This window comes from Anarrhichthys ocellatus, unplaced genomic scaffold (genome assembly GCF_004355925.1).
Source record: "Anarrhichthys ocellatus isolate YVR2014 unplaced genomic scaffold, GSC_Weel_1.0 scaffold82, whole genome shotgun sequence".
NCBI classification, from domain to species: domain Eukaryota; kingdom Metazoa; phylum Chordata; class Actinopteri; order Perciformes; family Anarhichadidae; genus Anarrhichthys; species Anarrhichthys ocellatus.
This window is the reverse complement of record NW_022280112.1, coordinates 300025-316316: the sequence shown is the minus strand read 5'-3', so window position 1 is coordinate 316316 and position 16292 is coordinate 300025. Positions and strand designations below refer to the sequence as shown.

The following is a 16292-nucleotide window of genomic DNA, read 5'->3' as shown; positions in this document are numbered from 1 at the left end:
AAATATATTATATATATATATATTATATATATATATTATATATATATTACACATCAATTATATTTTAACAATTATTATTCTCAGTTTTCAAATTGAACTGGATGGATTATAAATAATACATAGAAATACATGAATAAATGTTCTCATTTCAAGTAAAATAATGGCTGGATTAAAAAATTAATTAAGTAACGAAATTCATTTTAGAAAAATTATTTTCACTGAATTGCCCTGCAGCTTTAAATTCAGGTCATTCAGGGTGAAGTGATAAATCCACAATATAATATTTTTTCTCGTCTTCTAAAAAGAGAAATGAGTGTGGGAAGAATTCAGCTATATGAGTCTGTCCAGTCAGAGTCTATGACTCTTCTCTCTCTGGTCATTTTCTCTTTTGGAGATCGTCCTATGATTTGACTTACTCAACTCACACCTCAACAGTCCTGCTCTGCTCTCTATCCTCGTCTCTCCTCCGTGTGTCACGGTGTGTGTACATCTCACTCAAATCAGGGAACATGTCAGAATACCCATATTTGATTGGCTGAGCTGCATCACGTGATGTGATTCACAATGGTGTGTTTCCTGCACCGCTGAACAAGTGCCGTAAATGCTGGAATAATTCCGCTGCATAAAAAATGCCCTTCAAAATAAAATCACATTTTTTATTTTTTTTATGTCAGGCAAAGGCCCGCGACCCACTGAAAACGGGTCCGCGACCCACCAGTTGAGAATCACTGGTATAAATGACCACCTTTGCTGATAGATAATGACTAACAGACATTTAGTTTTTACGAAAATCTTCAAGATTCACACTTTAAGTAAGAAGATCATGACTCGTTGTCAGTGCATTTAATACAGTGGTAGTTAGGTGACCTGTACAGCCTAGTTTAGTGAATGTCAGAATACTCCTTTGGTTCTTTTAAGGCTCCGAGAGAGTAGTGTTGTGAGAACATGTTAACTATTCTCATGTCTGTACAGTGAATATGGATCACTAGCCACCAGCTCTTTAGTTTAGCTTAGACTTATAACTTTTATCCTAATGTTTGTGGAAAGACCAAAGTGTAAAAATGATATATTGCCGGGCGCAGTAACTTCCAGGATTTCTGTCCTCAAGTCCCGTCCAACTGTTTCATTAACTAATTGGTCTTTACTGTGACACTAACCATGCTGTCATTGCCATGATCAGATATTGTCGGTGGAAAAACAAAAAAAGTAAAGTTTTGAAGAATCATCCAACATCAATGGACAAAGTTATAATGAGGCTCAGTTTTTGTCTGTGCCTCTGAGTTTCGGAAAGGATACCAAACACTGACTCTAGCGAGAGCTTTTCATCTTTTTACAGCAGCTGATGGTCATCATGTATTTTTATTACACTTGTTAAACTGCAGTAACTTTAGCCGCAGAGTGAAAAACTACCCACCTCCCTAATTCCCACACATTGTCCCTTTAATAGGGACACTTTTAAACACTAAATGTCCTGCATCCGCTGTAATATAACACCAAAATGTCATTTGGGCAGCCAGGGTGAATCTCATCATGATTGGACTCAGGCCCATTATGTTATTGTGGCTGAAATTCAACATAGCAAGTACAGCATTAAATATGTGTTCAGCAGTACTTTCGTACTTTTAATAACTTGATATGGGAATGAAGTTTTGATGTAAATCTCCCACGCTTGCTCTGCAGGGCTTTTTAACTCCTTGCCATAAGTAAGAAGACAATTAAGCTTATATAATTGAATTAAAAGACACGGCACAGCTAAACGTGGCTATTATACTGTATGTTATTAACCTTCTCCGTGATTGAGATGTCATTTCATAGGTCAAGCAAAGAAGCAAAGAAACTGTAAGATTAAATTCTGGCTTAGCAGCTGTGTGGGCGAGCGCTGAATGAGCATAAAAACATGACAGTTTTAGAACAAGTTCGCTTGCCTGTATAGGCTGCCAGGCGGCCCGTGGCTCTCCACCTGCCTGCTCCCCACTTATTGAAGATGAATGAGTTCCGGGTTTGGCCATTACTTACCTTGTGAAACGGCCTTAAAAGGGATGGCTTAGCCCCTGTCAGCGCAAGTGTGACCAAAACACCATAAAGTCAAGCTCATTTAGAAACAGATCCATTATGCAAAGAAATGTCAGCTCATAATGCACTTGAGATCCAGCAGTAAATAATAAACAGGTTCCCATCATGCAGCAGACCGTTAAAAAGGTCGGTCAGAATAAATACGCAAAATTTTTTTGCTGAATCATCTTAGTCGAGCATGTTGGTATTGTAACATTTTAACATGAACTGCAACTGAGGATGATGTGAATTTCATTCGGTTGGCTGGTGTTTGGTTCTTTATCAAAGTATTGGACTAATTCAAATGTCGACCTGATAATGGCACTACAGGGGAAAGTAAATCTAATGACAATAGCTATCTAGAATTTTTTTTTTACATTCAACCTCATGGTATCGCTAGAGCCAGTCAGTAGGATACATTGTTGGGGATCAAATCTTCATCCAAATGAATCTAACGGCTGTTGAGATATTTCAGTCTTGACCAAAGTAAAGGACCGACCTACTAGCTGTCAGACCAACGTCATCCTTAGAACCACGCCTAAAATGTACAATCATTTCTACTCAAATGTATTGCATTAGAAGTACAGAGTACCAGAAAATCAACATACTTAAGTACCTCAAATTTCTATTTATAGGTAAAGTACTTGAGTTAATGTACTTCCACCACTAGTTGTGGCTTCCTGTAGGATGGGTCTTCTTAAATCCCAGCATTTTCTTTTAAAACACATTAATCCCAATTTACTGGTGGAAAGTCACATTCCCCTGAATCATGCAAATCTCTCCCTCTTTATCAGCTCCTTATTCTTATTCACATCAAATATTGGCTGCGTGTGTCCAGTGTCTGGGCACAGCAGCCAAAAATGACTACTTTCCAAAGAAATTGAGATAAGGTTATGCAGAGCTGATACAGAATGTGCTGTTGGAATTAGAATTAGTCCACCTCCATTTCCAGGTTTGCCTGTGTGGATCAGAGTGATTTGGCAAGTGGGAACATTGACCACCTTTATCACTGGACTCATTGTAACACCATGGTTGGCCCATTAGCCCACATATGGCCTGCCTGGCAAATGCTCTGATAGGCCATAAGAGCTTAAGCCAGCTCATTTAACAGCCAACTGTTCCTTTTAGAGTATTCTTTTGACATGAACCAAGATACCCAGTCAGTAGTGCTAACTGTTCCATCAGTCCCATTAATTGTAACACTAGTACTGATTGTATAAAAAGCATCATGGATTTGTTGATGACAGTGCTTTGGCAGCCTTTGGTTGTGGCTGGCCTACAAAATACTTCCACAAAAAGCACAGGGATCACATGTGAGAGTCATCATTTGTTGAGGAAACAACTGCCGGAGGAGCTTTATTCTATTTTCATAGTTTGGAATGATGAAGCATGAGGCGTGGATTTGTTTAAGTAGCTAAACATCCAGCACACTGACCTGTGGTTGTGGGTCTGGCTTGTACTTTATGTTTGTCAGACTATCAAGAAGCTTCCGATGGCTGTAAGTGACCACCAAGCGGTAAATATTCAGCTGTTTGGTTGGTGATGGATTTCCTTTAAAATGCGATGGGCTCTCGGCTGTGGCTTAATTCTACCCAATAATGGTTTCTATTGTCAGCTTAGCAGTATCGGCAGATGGCAGAAGTGACTACACAGCTGATTAATGGATGCTGCCGGTCAACGCTGGGGCTGCTGCCACTTGTCACGAATTGCAGTATCAGAGGCAGATGAAAATGTTATTAGATCGACACCATCACTGCGGCTTTTAAACAACGCAAGGGGATCAATATTAATGGGAATTTGAAGCACCTCCAAAATCAAACCACCTTCAAACTGACATGAAATGTGCCAGCAATCATCAGTGCAATAACAAAAGCATATGATTGCACAAAATCAATCAGCAAATTCATCTACGGATTGAAAACTAACCCCTTGACTCCAATATCATCCTAATTTCATACGGCAATGGCTGCCTAGTTAGAAGGTATTTATCTCTCTACGTAGCTCCTCTGCAGCCTACAACTACAATCTGTAGGCAATGCACACTCACTCAAACAGCTGTGTGTCCACAAAAGCTACCATAAGCATTAATAGACGTGTACGGTTGAAGATGTGGTTTCTATTTGTGTCACTGAATATGTTCGGAATCAGCTTGTCCAGCATAACGTGCGTTTATCGCAACGACATTGTGGTTCGTTAGTGTTTTCGGTCAAAGCCCTTTTGTCTGTGTAATAGTGGGATTAATCACTACAGTTACATTTAGACCAGTGCTAATTACATGGCTGCCCTATTTGCCTACATGGCCAGACTGGTAAGCATAATGGTCCCACAAGGGACCCCGTTACTTGCTCAACCATGCATGCGCCAACTGGTTGGAAAGATTTTACTCAGCTGTTGACGGTTCCGCTAAGAGCTTGTTAACATTGTTTGTGAGCTCACTGTCTGTTGTGTGGATGCAGCCAGCACTGATTGAATTTAGCATGAGTAATTAGCAGCTATGATAGTGCTATGTATGTCATGACATTTTAATTTAGCTTCATTATATTTCTCTTCTGTGAGCCTGTGCACTGGGAAAGTAGTTTAGAAGACAGTTAGCATACTGAGGGTATCTCTTTCAGCCAACTTCAAGGTAGCTAGCAAACCATGTTAGTTTACATTGAGATTAAATGATAAACAAAACAAACAACGGTAATAGGCTAACTTCATATTGTAAAGTTATTATGGCTATTTAAACATAAGCAGACACATAGCAACATAGCATCCATGTCAAGACGTGTCTGGCCAGCTCACAAATATTCACTCTTCTTTTAGTTCTGTTTTGGTCTCCACCAACCCCGGAGAAAAATATCTGCACTTTTAGCTGCTAAATGCTACACTGTGGTTAGCTCACGGCAAACTTTGTCTCTCTACAGCACAGGGCAGACGCTTTTGTTCAAGTCTTTATAAGCACATTCAAGCTCAAATGAGATCAATAAGAGTAAAGTTTGCGGACTTAAAAACCAAATCAAAGTGCTGAAAGTTGCTAAAGCTAGGGTAACTTCAAAGTAAAGTGATAATTCTGTGGGTTTGTTTCTACAAGTTTCACATGAATACAAACAAATGGATTAGTGCAGCTTTAGGTTTGAATTCAAACTAAGCAATGTATTTTTGAGTACTTGCCATACAGTATTTGTCAGCTCTCATTCCCATTTTGCATCTTTAGGGGATTCATTTGCTTTTGCTTTTCTCCAGGCAATTTCCCTTAGCACCCCGACTTAAGTGGTTTCTAAAATGTGTCATGAGTGACCACTCTGGATCATTGCCATGACTTCAGGAAAGCAGATTGTTCATGCAAACAGATAGATTGGCTTAAGTGAATCTCATGTATATTCCAAACAGAGCCTCAGGTGAGCCTATATAGCTGTATGGTACGGTGTAATTTGAGTTACCCCCCATCCCCTACGGTCCTTTCTGCTGCCGCCTGCAGAATATCAACTGAGGCCCAGCGGATTCTGTGTGGGCCTATTTGTAAGGGATTAAACTAGCAACTAATAAAGGAGATGTTGAAGTGTGCATATAGGGACTGCATGCATGCTGCTTGACTTAGTGAGCAGCTCGTGTAATTATCGGACTCAAAGATGGAGAAAAATGAGCAGAAAGGCAGGGACAAGGGGTAGAAAAGTTGGGAGATGGGAGAATAGTGCCGTGATGGAAGGAGGAGGGAGGTAATAAAGGAAGAATCAAAAATATGTAAAGAGAGGAGTAGTTGAATAGAAACGTGATGCTTTACGGAAAAGAATGTTATCGAGTGAAGAGGACTAACTGATTTATTTTTAGAAGTTGGTAGTTAGGCCCACATACAATATGTTTCAGTGCTTACCTTTGACTGAAATTTGAAGAAAAATATAATTGGAGCCCAGATGTAAAATATGTTGTTCTTTTTTAAAAACAGAAAAGTGATTTCCAAAAGAACACATCTGCAGGACTCTAACCACTCAAACATCTGTAGCTGGCATCGGCAATTACATTGTAGAAAGGAAACCCTGGTTACATAAAGACACAATGCCTCGAGATGCAAGAAGTGCTTTACAGAAGCCCTTCTACACTGTCATCCAGACAGTTAGAGGCCAGTTCTCCTGGACATAACTGATCGATATTCAATTGTTCCCCTGATTCTTGATGCCGGTTTGAGGCAGGTAATCAGCAACTTGCAACTGATTGCGTTTTTAAGCCCCCGGCCGACTAGTTTTTCATTAATTATTAAAGCTTTACTCCAGTACCTGTCAACAACTTTCCAGAGGATTTAATGAATGAGGCTGTAACACGCCAGTCATTGGGGAACGCTTGTCTGTGATTGGGCCTCTGCTTCTGTCTCACTCCGGCTCATAACCTACATGTGCAACATGGGGACGTCATACGTAACAGTCTTATTATGAAATATGGATTGTGACCAGTGCCTTGTTTTATACTGTTGCAGTAACAGCATTGCTGCCAGTGACAGGAGCAGGATTAATATGCTTATCAAAAAGTCTCGAGCTTTTAGTCCGGATTTATAACTAAAAGTTTTGGAGGAAAAACCAAGACTGGAACTCAAGCCATACTTTGTTTCGAAGGTCATGCATTGTGTGGCACATTTAAAGTGCGTTCAGTGACTGGTTACAGATTCCCAGATAGTCCTTTTTTAATGTCTGTGTCTCCTGTGATTAGCAGTTTATTAATGGATCTATTTGTACTAATAATACCTTAGTTTTTACACGTATGGGCTAGGCTGGGTCCTAACCCATGTATGAATGGGGGGGGGCCTCCAGCAGGAACCGGCTCAACGCAGATCTACCCAGATCCGGCTTTGCTGCTGCATTCAACCTTTCTGGCGGGATGGGGGGGGGGCTTGTTGCCCGGCAGCAGCGTCTCCTCCTCCTCCAGGAGCAGAGCTTCACCTTGGTGATTCGTCGGTCCCCGCTTGGAGCCAACACTGACACCATGCTGCTGGAGGCCCAGGCCGTATTTCACCAGAACCGGGCAGACTGACAGACCCTGCTGCAGTGAAATGACTGTGCTCTGAACTACTACAGCCAAAATACACACAAAATGAATGTTCCTCATAGTAGTTTTAGATAACAAAATTGCATTTTTTACAAGTGATTACACAACTTTTAGATACATTAAACATTTTTTTCCGCAGCAGTAGCATGAGGTTTGTAGTCAAAACCATTTAAGTCTGTCTTAAGACCAAAACCCAAACTACAAAACAGTGCCTACTTCACATTATGAATTATTGTTTTTGTGTCATGATTTCTCCTGGTGAACTTATGAAAAATCTTTCTTTTTTTTATTAGCCTGCTAATTTGAGACAGTAAAGACATAATTGTAATACAGCTAATGATGCCCAAACAATGACTTATACTGTGTAATAAGTCAAGCAAGGTCTTAAAAAAAGAAAAGAAAAATGAGTGTGTGGGGTACGTGAGGTGTGATAATATGATTCTCAGCAGAGCGAGCTGCTGACAGGCTGTGCTTTTCTTAATTATCAGCCGGTAAAGATGTTAGCAGAGGTATTGATGGGCCTTAATTGACCATATGGCTGCTTGTTTGTCTAGCTGGAGGATGACCAGAGTGCACACTGATGAGACAGTAACACACATGGATGAAGCATGTGCTGCACAGGGACGTGAACACACACTCACACACACACACTCACAGAGCCAGCACAGCATATAAATTAGTGGGGTTCCAGCTCCCAACCAAAAACATGCCTCCCGATATTATCGCCAGTACGCTGCCGCTCTGCTGCTTCGCAATCGCTCATGCTTGTATGTGTGTGTGTTTTTGAGATGGGTGAGTTTTCCACCACCTGCTTGTTTAAAAAACGGTTCAAGCTGTAGGCGTTCAGAGGCTGACAAAAAGGCAATGTTTCTCTTTTTCCTTTTTTCTTTTAATCAGATGCCCTCTCATGCCCCTTTCTATTGTCCACAGCTGATTAATCCAGTCACACTTTTTAATTGCAATACTCTTTTATTTTTCATCTTTAACAATGTAGCGGAAGGGGAAAGCTGAACACTTTTTTTGTTTTTGTTGTTTCCTGGAGGAAAAAGTCATGGAGGAAAGTCATCCTTTCCCTGCTTTAATGATGGACTTTTTCCTTTTTTTATGGGGGGGGATTCGTCAACAAGTAGCTTTGAAAAGTCTCCGCCAGCCAGAACAAAAAAAAAACACTCTGCAAGCAATTAAAGACGGAGATGAGTTGAAGTGGCTTAATTTAATCAGAGGTCAGTAAAGAGACGCCGGGTGGTGTTACATCGGGCCTAGTGCGTCCCTGTGTGTGGCAAAGACTCTCCATCCCTAAATGTATTTCAGAATAGTTACAGTTCAATTATTAGAGATAATGTTACCGGCGTCACTATTTATAATTATGAGACTTGTTTGAACAAAAACACATTCTATTCATTCTGCCGATGACTTCTTGAAACGGCGTATCGGTATTTCTTAAAACCTCGGCACGTATCACTTTCTGCCAAGATGATTACATTGCTTATGAAAGCTGGTGTACACGGCAGCTAAGAGCGAGGATGTTCCAGGGTTTTAAGATGTTAGGATCCAGGAAATAAATCCACATGTAGATCAACGCCCATCAGCCGTCCTCCCTTCTGGTTTGCTCAAAGAAAGAATGCTGCCAACATTAGGAGATCATTCCGGCCTTTCTATCGGGGATGGAAATAAATTGATTTTTACACTTAAAGGATCTTGACAATGTGTCTTTACCTGCTGCGACAGCGTGTGGTTGGTATTCTTCTCACCTAGTGACTGTGTGTGTGTGTGTAGTCATGGCAACATGTGGTTCTGGAGACACCTGCTGTAGCAGGAACTAACGCAGACGAGGTTTTTAGTACTTTGCCAGGTGCGTACATGTATTTTGAACCCAACGAAAAGGACACAAAACTTTACAGGTGTGTAGCTGAGGTCACAATGAAGGAAGAGTTCAAAGGTGGGTGTGGTTCCATCAAGGGCGTCAGATGTGGGGAACTTTACGGCTGATTTGGCATTGCTGTTGGATTTGAAGTTATTTTTTTCTGGTACAGTAAAATGATAGAGATTGATCTTAAATACGGCTGCAAGTTAAAGTTAATCGATTGGTCTCCAGATTATTAATTGATTCATCGGTTTAATCTATAAAACGTTATAAAAAGTGAAATGGTGCCTTCAGTCATCTTGTTTTGTCCGACCATCAGTCCAAAGCCTGAAGATATTACTGCAGTGATGAATCAGTCAATCGACCTATCAATGCATTGACTAGTTGTTGCTCTAATCACAGGTTTACTAGTTACAGTATAGAGAGAAGGATGGTTTGATTGAATGGGATCGACAGAGAGATTACTTAAAGGGTTGTGATGACTTTACTGGTTATACCTGCTAATGCAGTATGAGGTCACCACTGTAGTAACAGGACAGACTGAAGGTGTTCTGTAGAGTTTTGACTACTAGGAGTGGAGACGCTTTGGCTCTCTCATGGCAATGACTGACATATATGAAGTAAATCAATTAAATAAACCTTACAACTGAATGTTAAGCGAGACGCGACATGCAGAAACATTTTTTAGCACTGAGCAACGTTTTCGATTTTTGGGTGTTATGCTTACATAATACAGATTGTCATCTTTCAGATTAGTGGAATCAATCGTAATGTCATGTCAATGTACGTATTAATATACACATTTATATTATCGTTTCATGGTGGTATCTATTAAAGTTGTTACCCTATTCACCTGTAGTATCTGAGCTACAGGTCCTTTCCACCAACTGTCCGAGCAGAGAATTCTTGCTTCCACTTCATGCACTCCAGCCAGCGTTTGCTCTTCTCCCCCCAGCTGAAGCCCACATCATGTGTGGATGTAGCCGTTCTATCCCTGTCTCCTTTGTCTCTGCCTTTGGTTTCATCCGTCTCTCCTTGTGTCTCTCCCTCTTAACCTCCCTGTTTGTCTCTCCTCGAGTGTCATCCTGTCCCGTTAGCATCAATCCCCCTCCGCTTGCTTTTGTCCAGCTCTCTGACCCCCCCCTCCGCCCCAGTGTGATCCTGAACTACAGGGCAAGAGCAGGTGTTCAGCTGGTCGGCTATTGCTGCATGCTGACTCGCATAATCGCCGAGAGGTGAGCAAGTGAGCATGCTGGGGTTGAGGAATACAGCTGGCCGCTAATGCTGATGGACCCCCCCCCCGTCTGATGTTTGCCAAGGGCCGACCAGGTGCCTCTGCAGCATATGTGCAGATACACACGCGTGTCAGATCTAATAAAGGATTCCCAGCTGCTGTAATTGCAGTACTCGATAGTGAGCTGATGGATTCTGCTGTAGGTGTCATGTTCTCTGCGGCAGGGCATTTTTGACTCGGAGAAGATAAAAAAAAACAAAAAAAAGGTAAAGGTAGGACACCAGCGTCCCCAAGGAGGTGGAACCGACGTCACCTCGGTCTCTTTTGGTCACCCAGCGGCTGGATGGGAAGTTCGAGTGACGGGAAAGACTGAGCTGCATTCTAACAAGAGGCCCGTTTTTTGTCCAGCTCAACATGCTGTCAATCCCTTTGCTCCTTTTGCCCCTCCCCTTCCCGCCACCCTTCTCCCTCTTTGTGCAAACAGAGTACAACAACTCGCTCTTTGCTCGCTAAGCCCGGTGAAGATGACGGAAGAAAAGAAAAAAAATCCAATAAAACATGAGCCCGCTCCCCCTTGACTCTCCGAGATGCTGTTTAAACGCGACAAGTGGTCGATTTTTCCATTCCACCTGGACAACCCCCCCCCCCACACACACACACACTCTCCCTCTACCAATATGGATTTGAGATGTTAGTGCATTTTTTTTATCTCACATCCGTGCTTCCCACAACTTGGGAGAGAGATCGGGAGAAGGGTAAATACGCAAAGGGTGTGTGAATAATGCAAGGCGAACATTAAATGTCAGGTCTAAGAATTCACAATACCCCCCCATTGTCTCGCTGGCATTCACCGCATGTTTTATGCATTTTATAATTAGCGGGGGAGACTCAGGGGACAGGGATGCTTGGCAGTTATGGGGGATCACTTATTTCTGAGAGGGGTGGTGTTTTTTAAAGGAATTGGAGAGCTCCATTTGAAAGGCAAATCTCACAGCTCCGCGGAGTGGAAAAACCAGGGCAGGAATTCTCCTCAGAATCAATACCACTTCCAACGTGTTTAAACTGCCTCACATATACAAATATACTGCTCCTGACCATGAAGGAAGGAATCTTACTGTCTGTGAGTATGCGTATGTCCTTTGACTATCTTGAGAATCATCCATCTGATTGACTTAGTGGCTGTATTGCTCTGGACCCAGATGGTCATTTTGCCAGATGGTGGCGCTATAGCAATGAACTTTAAGCTTTGGCCTGTAACTTTTGAATTGTATGTCTCGGAAACAACATTTTTATCCTGTTTTTTTGTGGGTCCAAACCAGACGGCTACCTGGCGTTCTGCCGAGTGAAGCCAATGCGAAAGTGTCTTAAAACCTAAATCTTATATTCTCTCTACTGGCCATCAGGGGGCGACTCCTCTGGTTGAAGTCTATGAGAAAATGACTCTACTTCTCTCTTGATTTATTACCTCAGTAAACATTGTAAACATGAGTTTATGGTCTCAATCTCTAGTTTCAAGTCTTCTTCAATACAACATGATTGAAGCATACTTTCCAAATTGTCTAAATGCAGTGCTTGTGAATTTGTTCATTTTTACAAATCCAAATGTAAGTTTATATGTTACTTATATGTAGTTTTACCTGTAAACACTCTTCAGTATCATAGGACACATTTTTAGGGATTTTATAATATTCAAAAAAAGAAAATAGACAACATTCAACATTTTCTTTTTTTTATAGTAACCAGGCACTTATAGGCGTGGAATGGGTGGCTGTTTTATTTCATATTATATGATTTTAGCCCCTCCTCGAAGGGCAAAACAGACAGAGAAACTAGATATCCAGCACGCAGCACATTTTGAATTTGCACCAGCTTTACCTTTGGGCCTGTACAGTACACGGAAACTGCATCAGCATACCGTCCCATTCATCAAGTTCTCATCCGGCTTTTAGCTGCATAAATACATTCGTTTGACAGATGACTTCGCTAATTGCCTTTTGAAACTGCAGTAATCTCTCGGTGCAGTGAGCGCAAATTAAAAATGCAGTGCCCTGAGTATTGTTTTTTTCATGTCTGAGCCTGCATTTATCCACCTGAAATTAATTCTCTAATTCGTTTGTACGATAAACAGGGAATACTCGGGATCCCAATCCACTTAAAGCATCCTGTGCGCTGCTTTACATATCTGTTCTGATATGCTGACTTGTCCCTGAAGACTCCACCCAGCAATCCTGCAAAATGAGGGGCAAGCCTCAACTTTTCTAAAGGGCACTGTAAAGTCTTCAGAAGTGTCACCTCAGGGAAAGTGTGAATAGAGTGTGTGTGTATGTCTGCATCGACTAAATACAAGCAGCTGGAAGTTTGGGTGTTGGACGCGGAGGATTCACACTTGAGCCGCGGTGTGATTTGTGCCGATGTGTTTGGTGTGGAATGGAGACGGGTGATGACATCCCTGTCCAAACACACAAAGCATCAAGAAACTGAAAGCAGTCAGTCTTGTCACTTTAGTGCACGTCTTACACTGGTGGGCGAATTCACCAACAAAGGATTGTGCAGATTTTGCGTCCGTTAAATCTGCGACTGTGGCTCAGTGGTAGAGCAGGGTCGTCCTTCAATCAGAGTATCGGCGGTCGATCCCCGGCTCCGCTAGTCCATGTCAATGTGTCCTTGGGCAATTAACTTAACCCCAAATTGCTCCCGTAGCTGTGCCAACGGTGTGTGAATGCTGTATGAATGTTAGATAGTCCTGATGGGCAGGTGGCACCTTGCATGGTAGGCCCTGTCATCAGTGTGTGAATGGGTGTGAATGGTTGAATGATGACATGTAGTGTTAAAGCGCTTTGAGTGGTCGGAAGACTAGAAAAGAGATATATAAGTACAGTCCATTTACCTTTACCAAAAATAAGACAAGGTTGAAATGCACCCCCAATTGCCCCGCCAAGCAAATAGCGCCTCGGTGCTCCTGTGATATTTACACATATTTAAAGGAGGTAATATGCAGACATTTGGTGCAAAACAGATGAGTGAGACTCATTGCAAATTGCAACAGACCAATACACAAAGATCAGAGCGAATAGCCACACATAGTTGCAGTGAAATTATTAGCGTCTTCAGAGTGTTGCTGGTACCTGAAGCACATTTTTAACGGGTGTCATGCCTTTCCAGTGATCATGGCAGCTTTGAATGAAGTCTTTCCTTTTGTCCTCCGCTTCAAATCATGACATCTTATTTTACAGTCTGAAGGTAATCCCAAATACATTTTCTCTTGGTCATGTTTAAATTCCTTGCCTGAAATTAAGAGGAAAGTCTCTGCACCTTGTCAGTCAAGACCTGCAGCTCACAGTCTGAACATTTATTTTTTTCTCTCTCAATTGTTCTGCCTACTGTGTTCTCAGCTAGAAGTGAACATTTATATTGTGCCACATTGATAATTGCAATCAGATGTAAAAAAAGGGCAATTTGAACTCAGCTGCAAAACTTCATGCGCTGTAATATCATTCGCGCAATATCTTTTGTGAATGGAACCTTGAGACGGAGCAGATAGCGGTCGCAAGTGATGAGCAACGTACGGTGCTATGAGCTGCCCCAATCCATTCTGCGCAAATTCGAACTTCAGTGGGTTACTATTTCTCTTCCTACTCCAATCGTTCGGATGCTTTTAATGACAAATACAATATAAAATAATATTAGAGTATATTGGACTAGATTCGCTGGAGATGGGCGGATAGTCCTGTTACACTTACTCATTTCTTATGAGAATGTCCCAAAGTAGAGACTTTATGGTGTGTTATTCTTGAAAATAAAAGGCTGATCATAATCCAAGATATTCCTTGCACACCTAGTTTATGTACTTGGAGTCCATTGCCGCTAAACAACCTCCCTAAACCTAAGCGGACTGGATCCACACGGCACTTATGTCGGGTATGAAGATCATTGTTAAAGAGAGGACATCTGCTGATTTTCCTCTTGCACATATATGGTTCTCCCAGTTTAGAATGGTAGCAACCCATTTGAGATTGTATTTTAGGATTAACTAGCAGGTAGTCTGAAGTGGAACAGAAACCTGTCACATTAAAAGCACTCACAATCAACGTCTCCTTTAATATGCAAGAATGTGTTATAATGACTCGTACACCGGACCACATCTAATAGATAAATGTAGTGCAAATAAAAGTGAGTGAAAGCTACTCTGGATTTATCCAGATATGAAACACTAAATGGTAAGCGCAACAGGGGCCTAAGATTACACTTTAACGAGAGGCAGTGCCCTCATCAGTAAAATCATATTTCTTTGGAGGAATGAAAGCAACGCCCGTCTGACTTGTGCATTTAGTTAATGCTCAAACGTTGATAACAATAATTATGTTTGCTCTGACATGCAGATAGAATACCCTTCATATGCACATTTAGAGCAGACATAAAGACGCTATGATTGATGTTATTTTTTATGAGCACCACTTTGGTGAACATTGTGCTGCCTTCATTAATCTGGATTGTAATCACAATATGTGGACAGAAGTTTCCATCAATGTCTGAGACTCAATTTAAATGTTTCATCATGTAAGTAAAGCCAAATGTGTTTGTCTTGTTGTTCAGGCCAGTGGGAGGTGACTGTCAGAAGAAATGCCGGTCCTAGGTGCCCTAGTACATCACCACCTGGACCATGGCGACTCCTTGGCCAATGAGAAAAGAGAGGTGCTCCCATGGCTCTGCCTGCCTTGCTAGATGGCCAGCGTCCTCCTTGATGCTTCTATGGTTGCCATGGGTGTTGCTATGGCTGCCGTGGACCGCCCGAGCTGAACAAGTGGGCGGCGGGGTGAGCGGTGGGAAGGTGCTCCACGGTTCCCTGTCATCCTCCTCGTCCTCCTCATCTTCTTCCTCGTCCTCCTCGTCCAGCACTTCAGCATGGGGCTTCAACACGAGGCAGAGCGGGGGGCAGCTGGACTGGCTGCTGTCGGAGAAGGGACCTTTCCACAGATGTCCGGAGTACACAGAGTTCAGAGAGAGGTTCCAGCAGGGATTTTCTACCAGATACAAGATTTACAGGTCAGTGTGTGTGTGTGTGTGTGCGTGTGTGTGCGTGCATGAAAAGACCTAAAAAGTAAATGTTTTATTCAATTTTATTTCTTCGAAATGACCAGAAACAGCAGGTCCACACTTGGTTGACGTAGCCTGGTGGTCCACTGTTGGTAATATAGGAATGTATGTGTGTTTTCAGAGAGAAGAAGAAAGAAAGAGACTTTGTGTAGCAGGATTTAAAATCTCAGCCAGTGTGAGGAAAAGGGTGTGTTCTTACTTATGTCTCTGGCTACCTGCCCATACTCGTAAGTGCTTCTGAAAAACTACACTGAATCCTAGATTTAAGAAAGTGAAATTTGTTAGATCTTCCATGCCCAAAAAATGCCCACGTCTTTCAAACTCCATGCCTCCATTTTTTTTGGTTAAAAAAAATGTTAAAGCTCAAACAGATAATGCCGATGTGATTATAGAAGTTTTTTTTTCCTCCAACTTGACACACACAGAAAACATTGTACAGCCTTTCTTAACAGGCTGAGTAGTACTCCTAGTGACTGACCTTCATGTGTAAAATTGAGTATCTACTTGCAACCTTTTGTCGCATATTGAACATGAATGCGCTGTGAGAGCTGGATTTTCTCTTCACTTGTTCAGTTTCAATGGTTCTTACAGGCCTGGAGAGTTTTAATTGTAGTAGCAGTATTCAACAAGTAAAAAAGAAAAAGAAGGGTAGATTAGAGAGAAGAAGAGTGAAAATGGCCACTTTTGCGGTGGTGTACTTCCCACATAGATATAGTCAAAGATTCGTAACAGTGTCCATCTCGTCAGCTGCAGTCCAGAGTTAATGCTGGTCTCTGTCACCATTATTATTAATCCAAATGTAATATCCAATGTGATAGATATACGCTACGTCCCCTGTGACTGCAATTTGGAATTTTCATTTCCTCTGCTTGGATTATATGTATTTAGAGTTTTAACTTCCCCTCCCCTCCCCTACATGAGGTCTTCAAAATAGATTATCTTAAAAGTCACGGACGTATTCACTGTCAGATATGTAGAAAATGATATGCTCTTCCTACCTGGAAAAGCAGTATCCGCAGCTTGGTCCGT

General features: G+C 41.8%; 1 protein-coding gene across 3 annotated transcripts in view; it reads left to right on the top strand.

Moving 5' to 3' along the window:
- brinp2 (bone morphogenetic protein/retinoic acid inducible neural-specific 2) overlaps positions 1–16292 on the top strand; it is a 225657-nt gene that overhangs the window by 75299 nt on the left and 134066 nt on the right. For all 3 annotated transcript variants that reach the window (XM_031874543.1, XM_031874542.1, XM_031874540.1), the window contains one exon: positions 14763–15212. In XM_031874543.1, the coding sequence (XP_031730403.1) occupies positions 14830–15212 (383 nt within the window). In that variant the 5' untranslated portion in view covers positions 14763–14829. The remainder of the gene's footprint in view (positions 1–14762; positions 15213–16292) is intronic.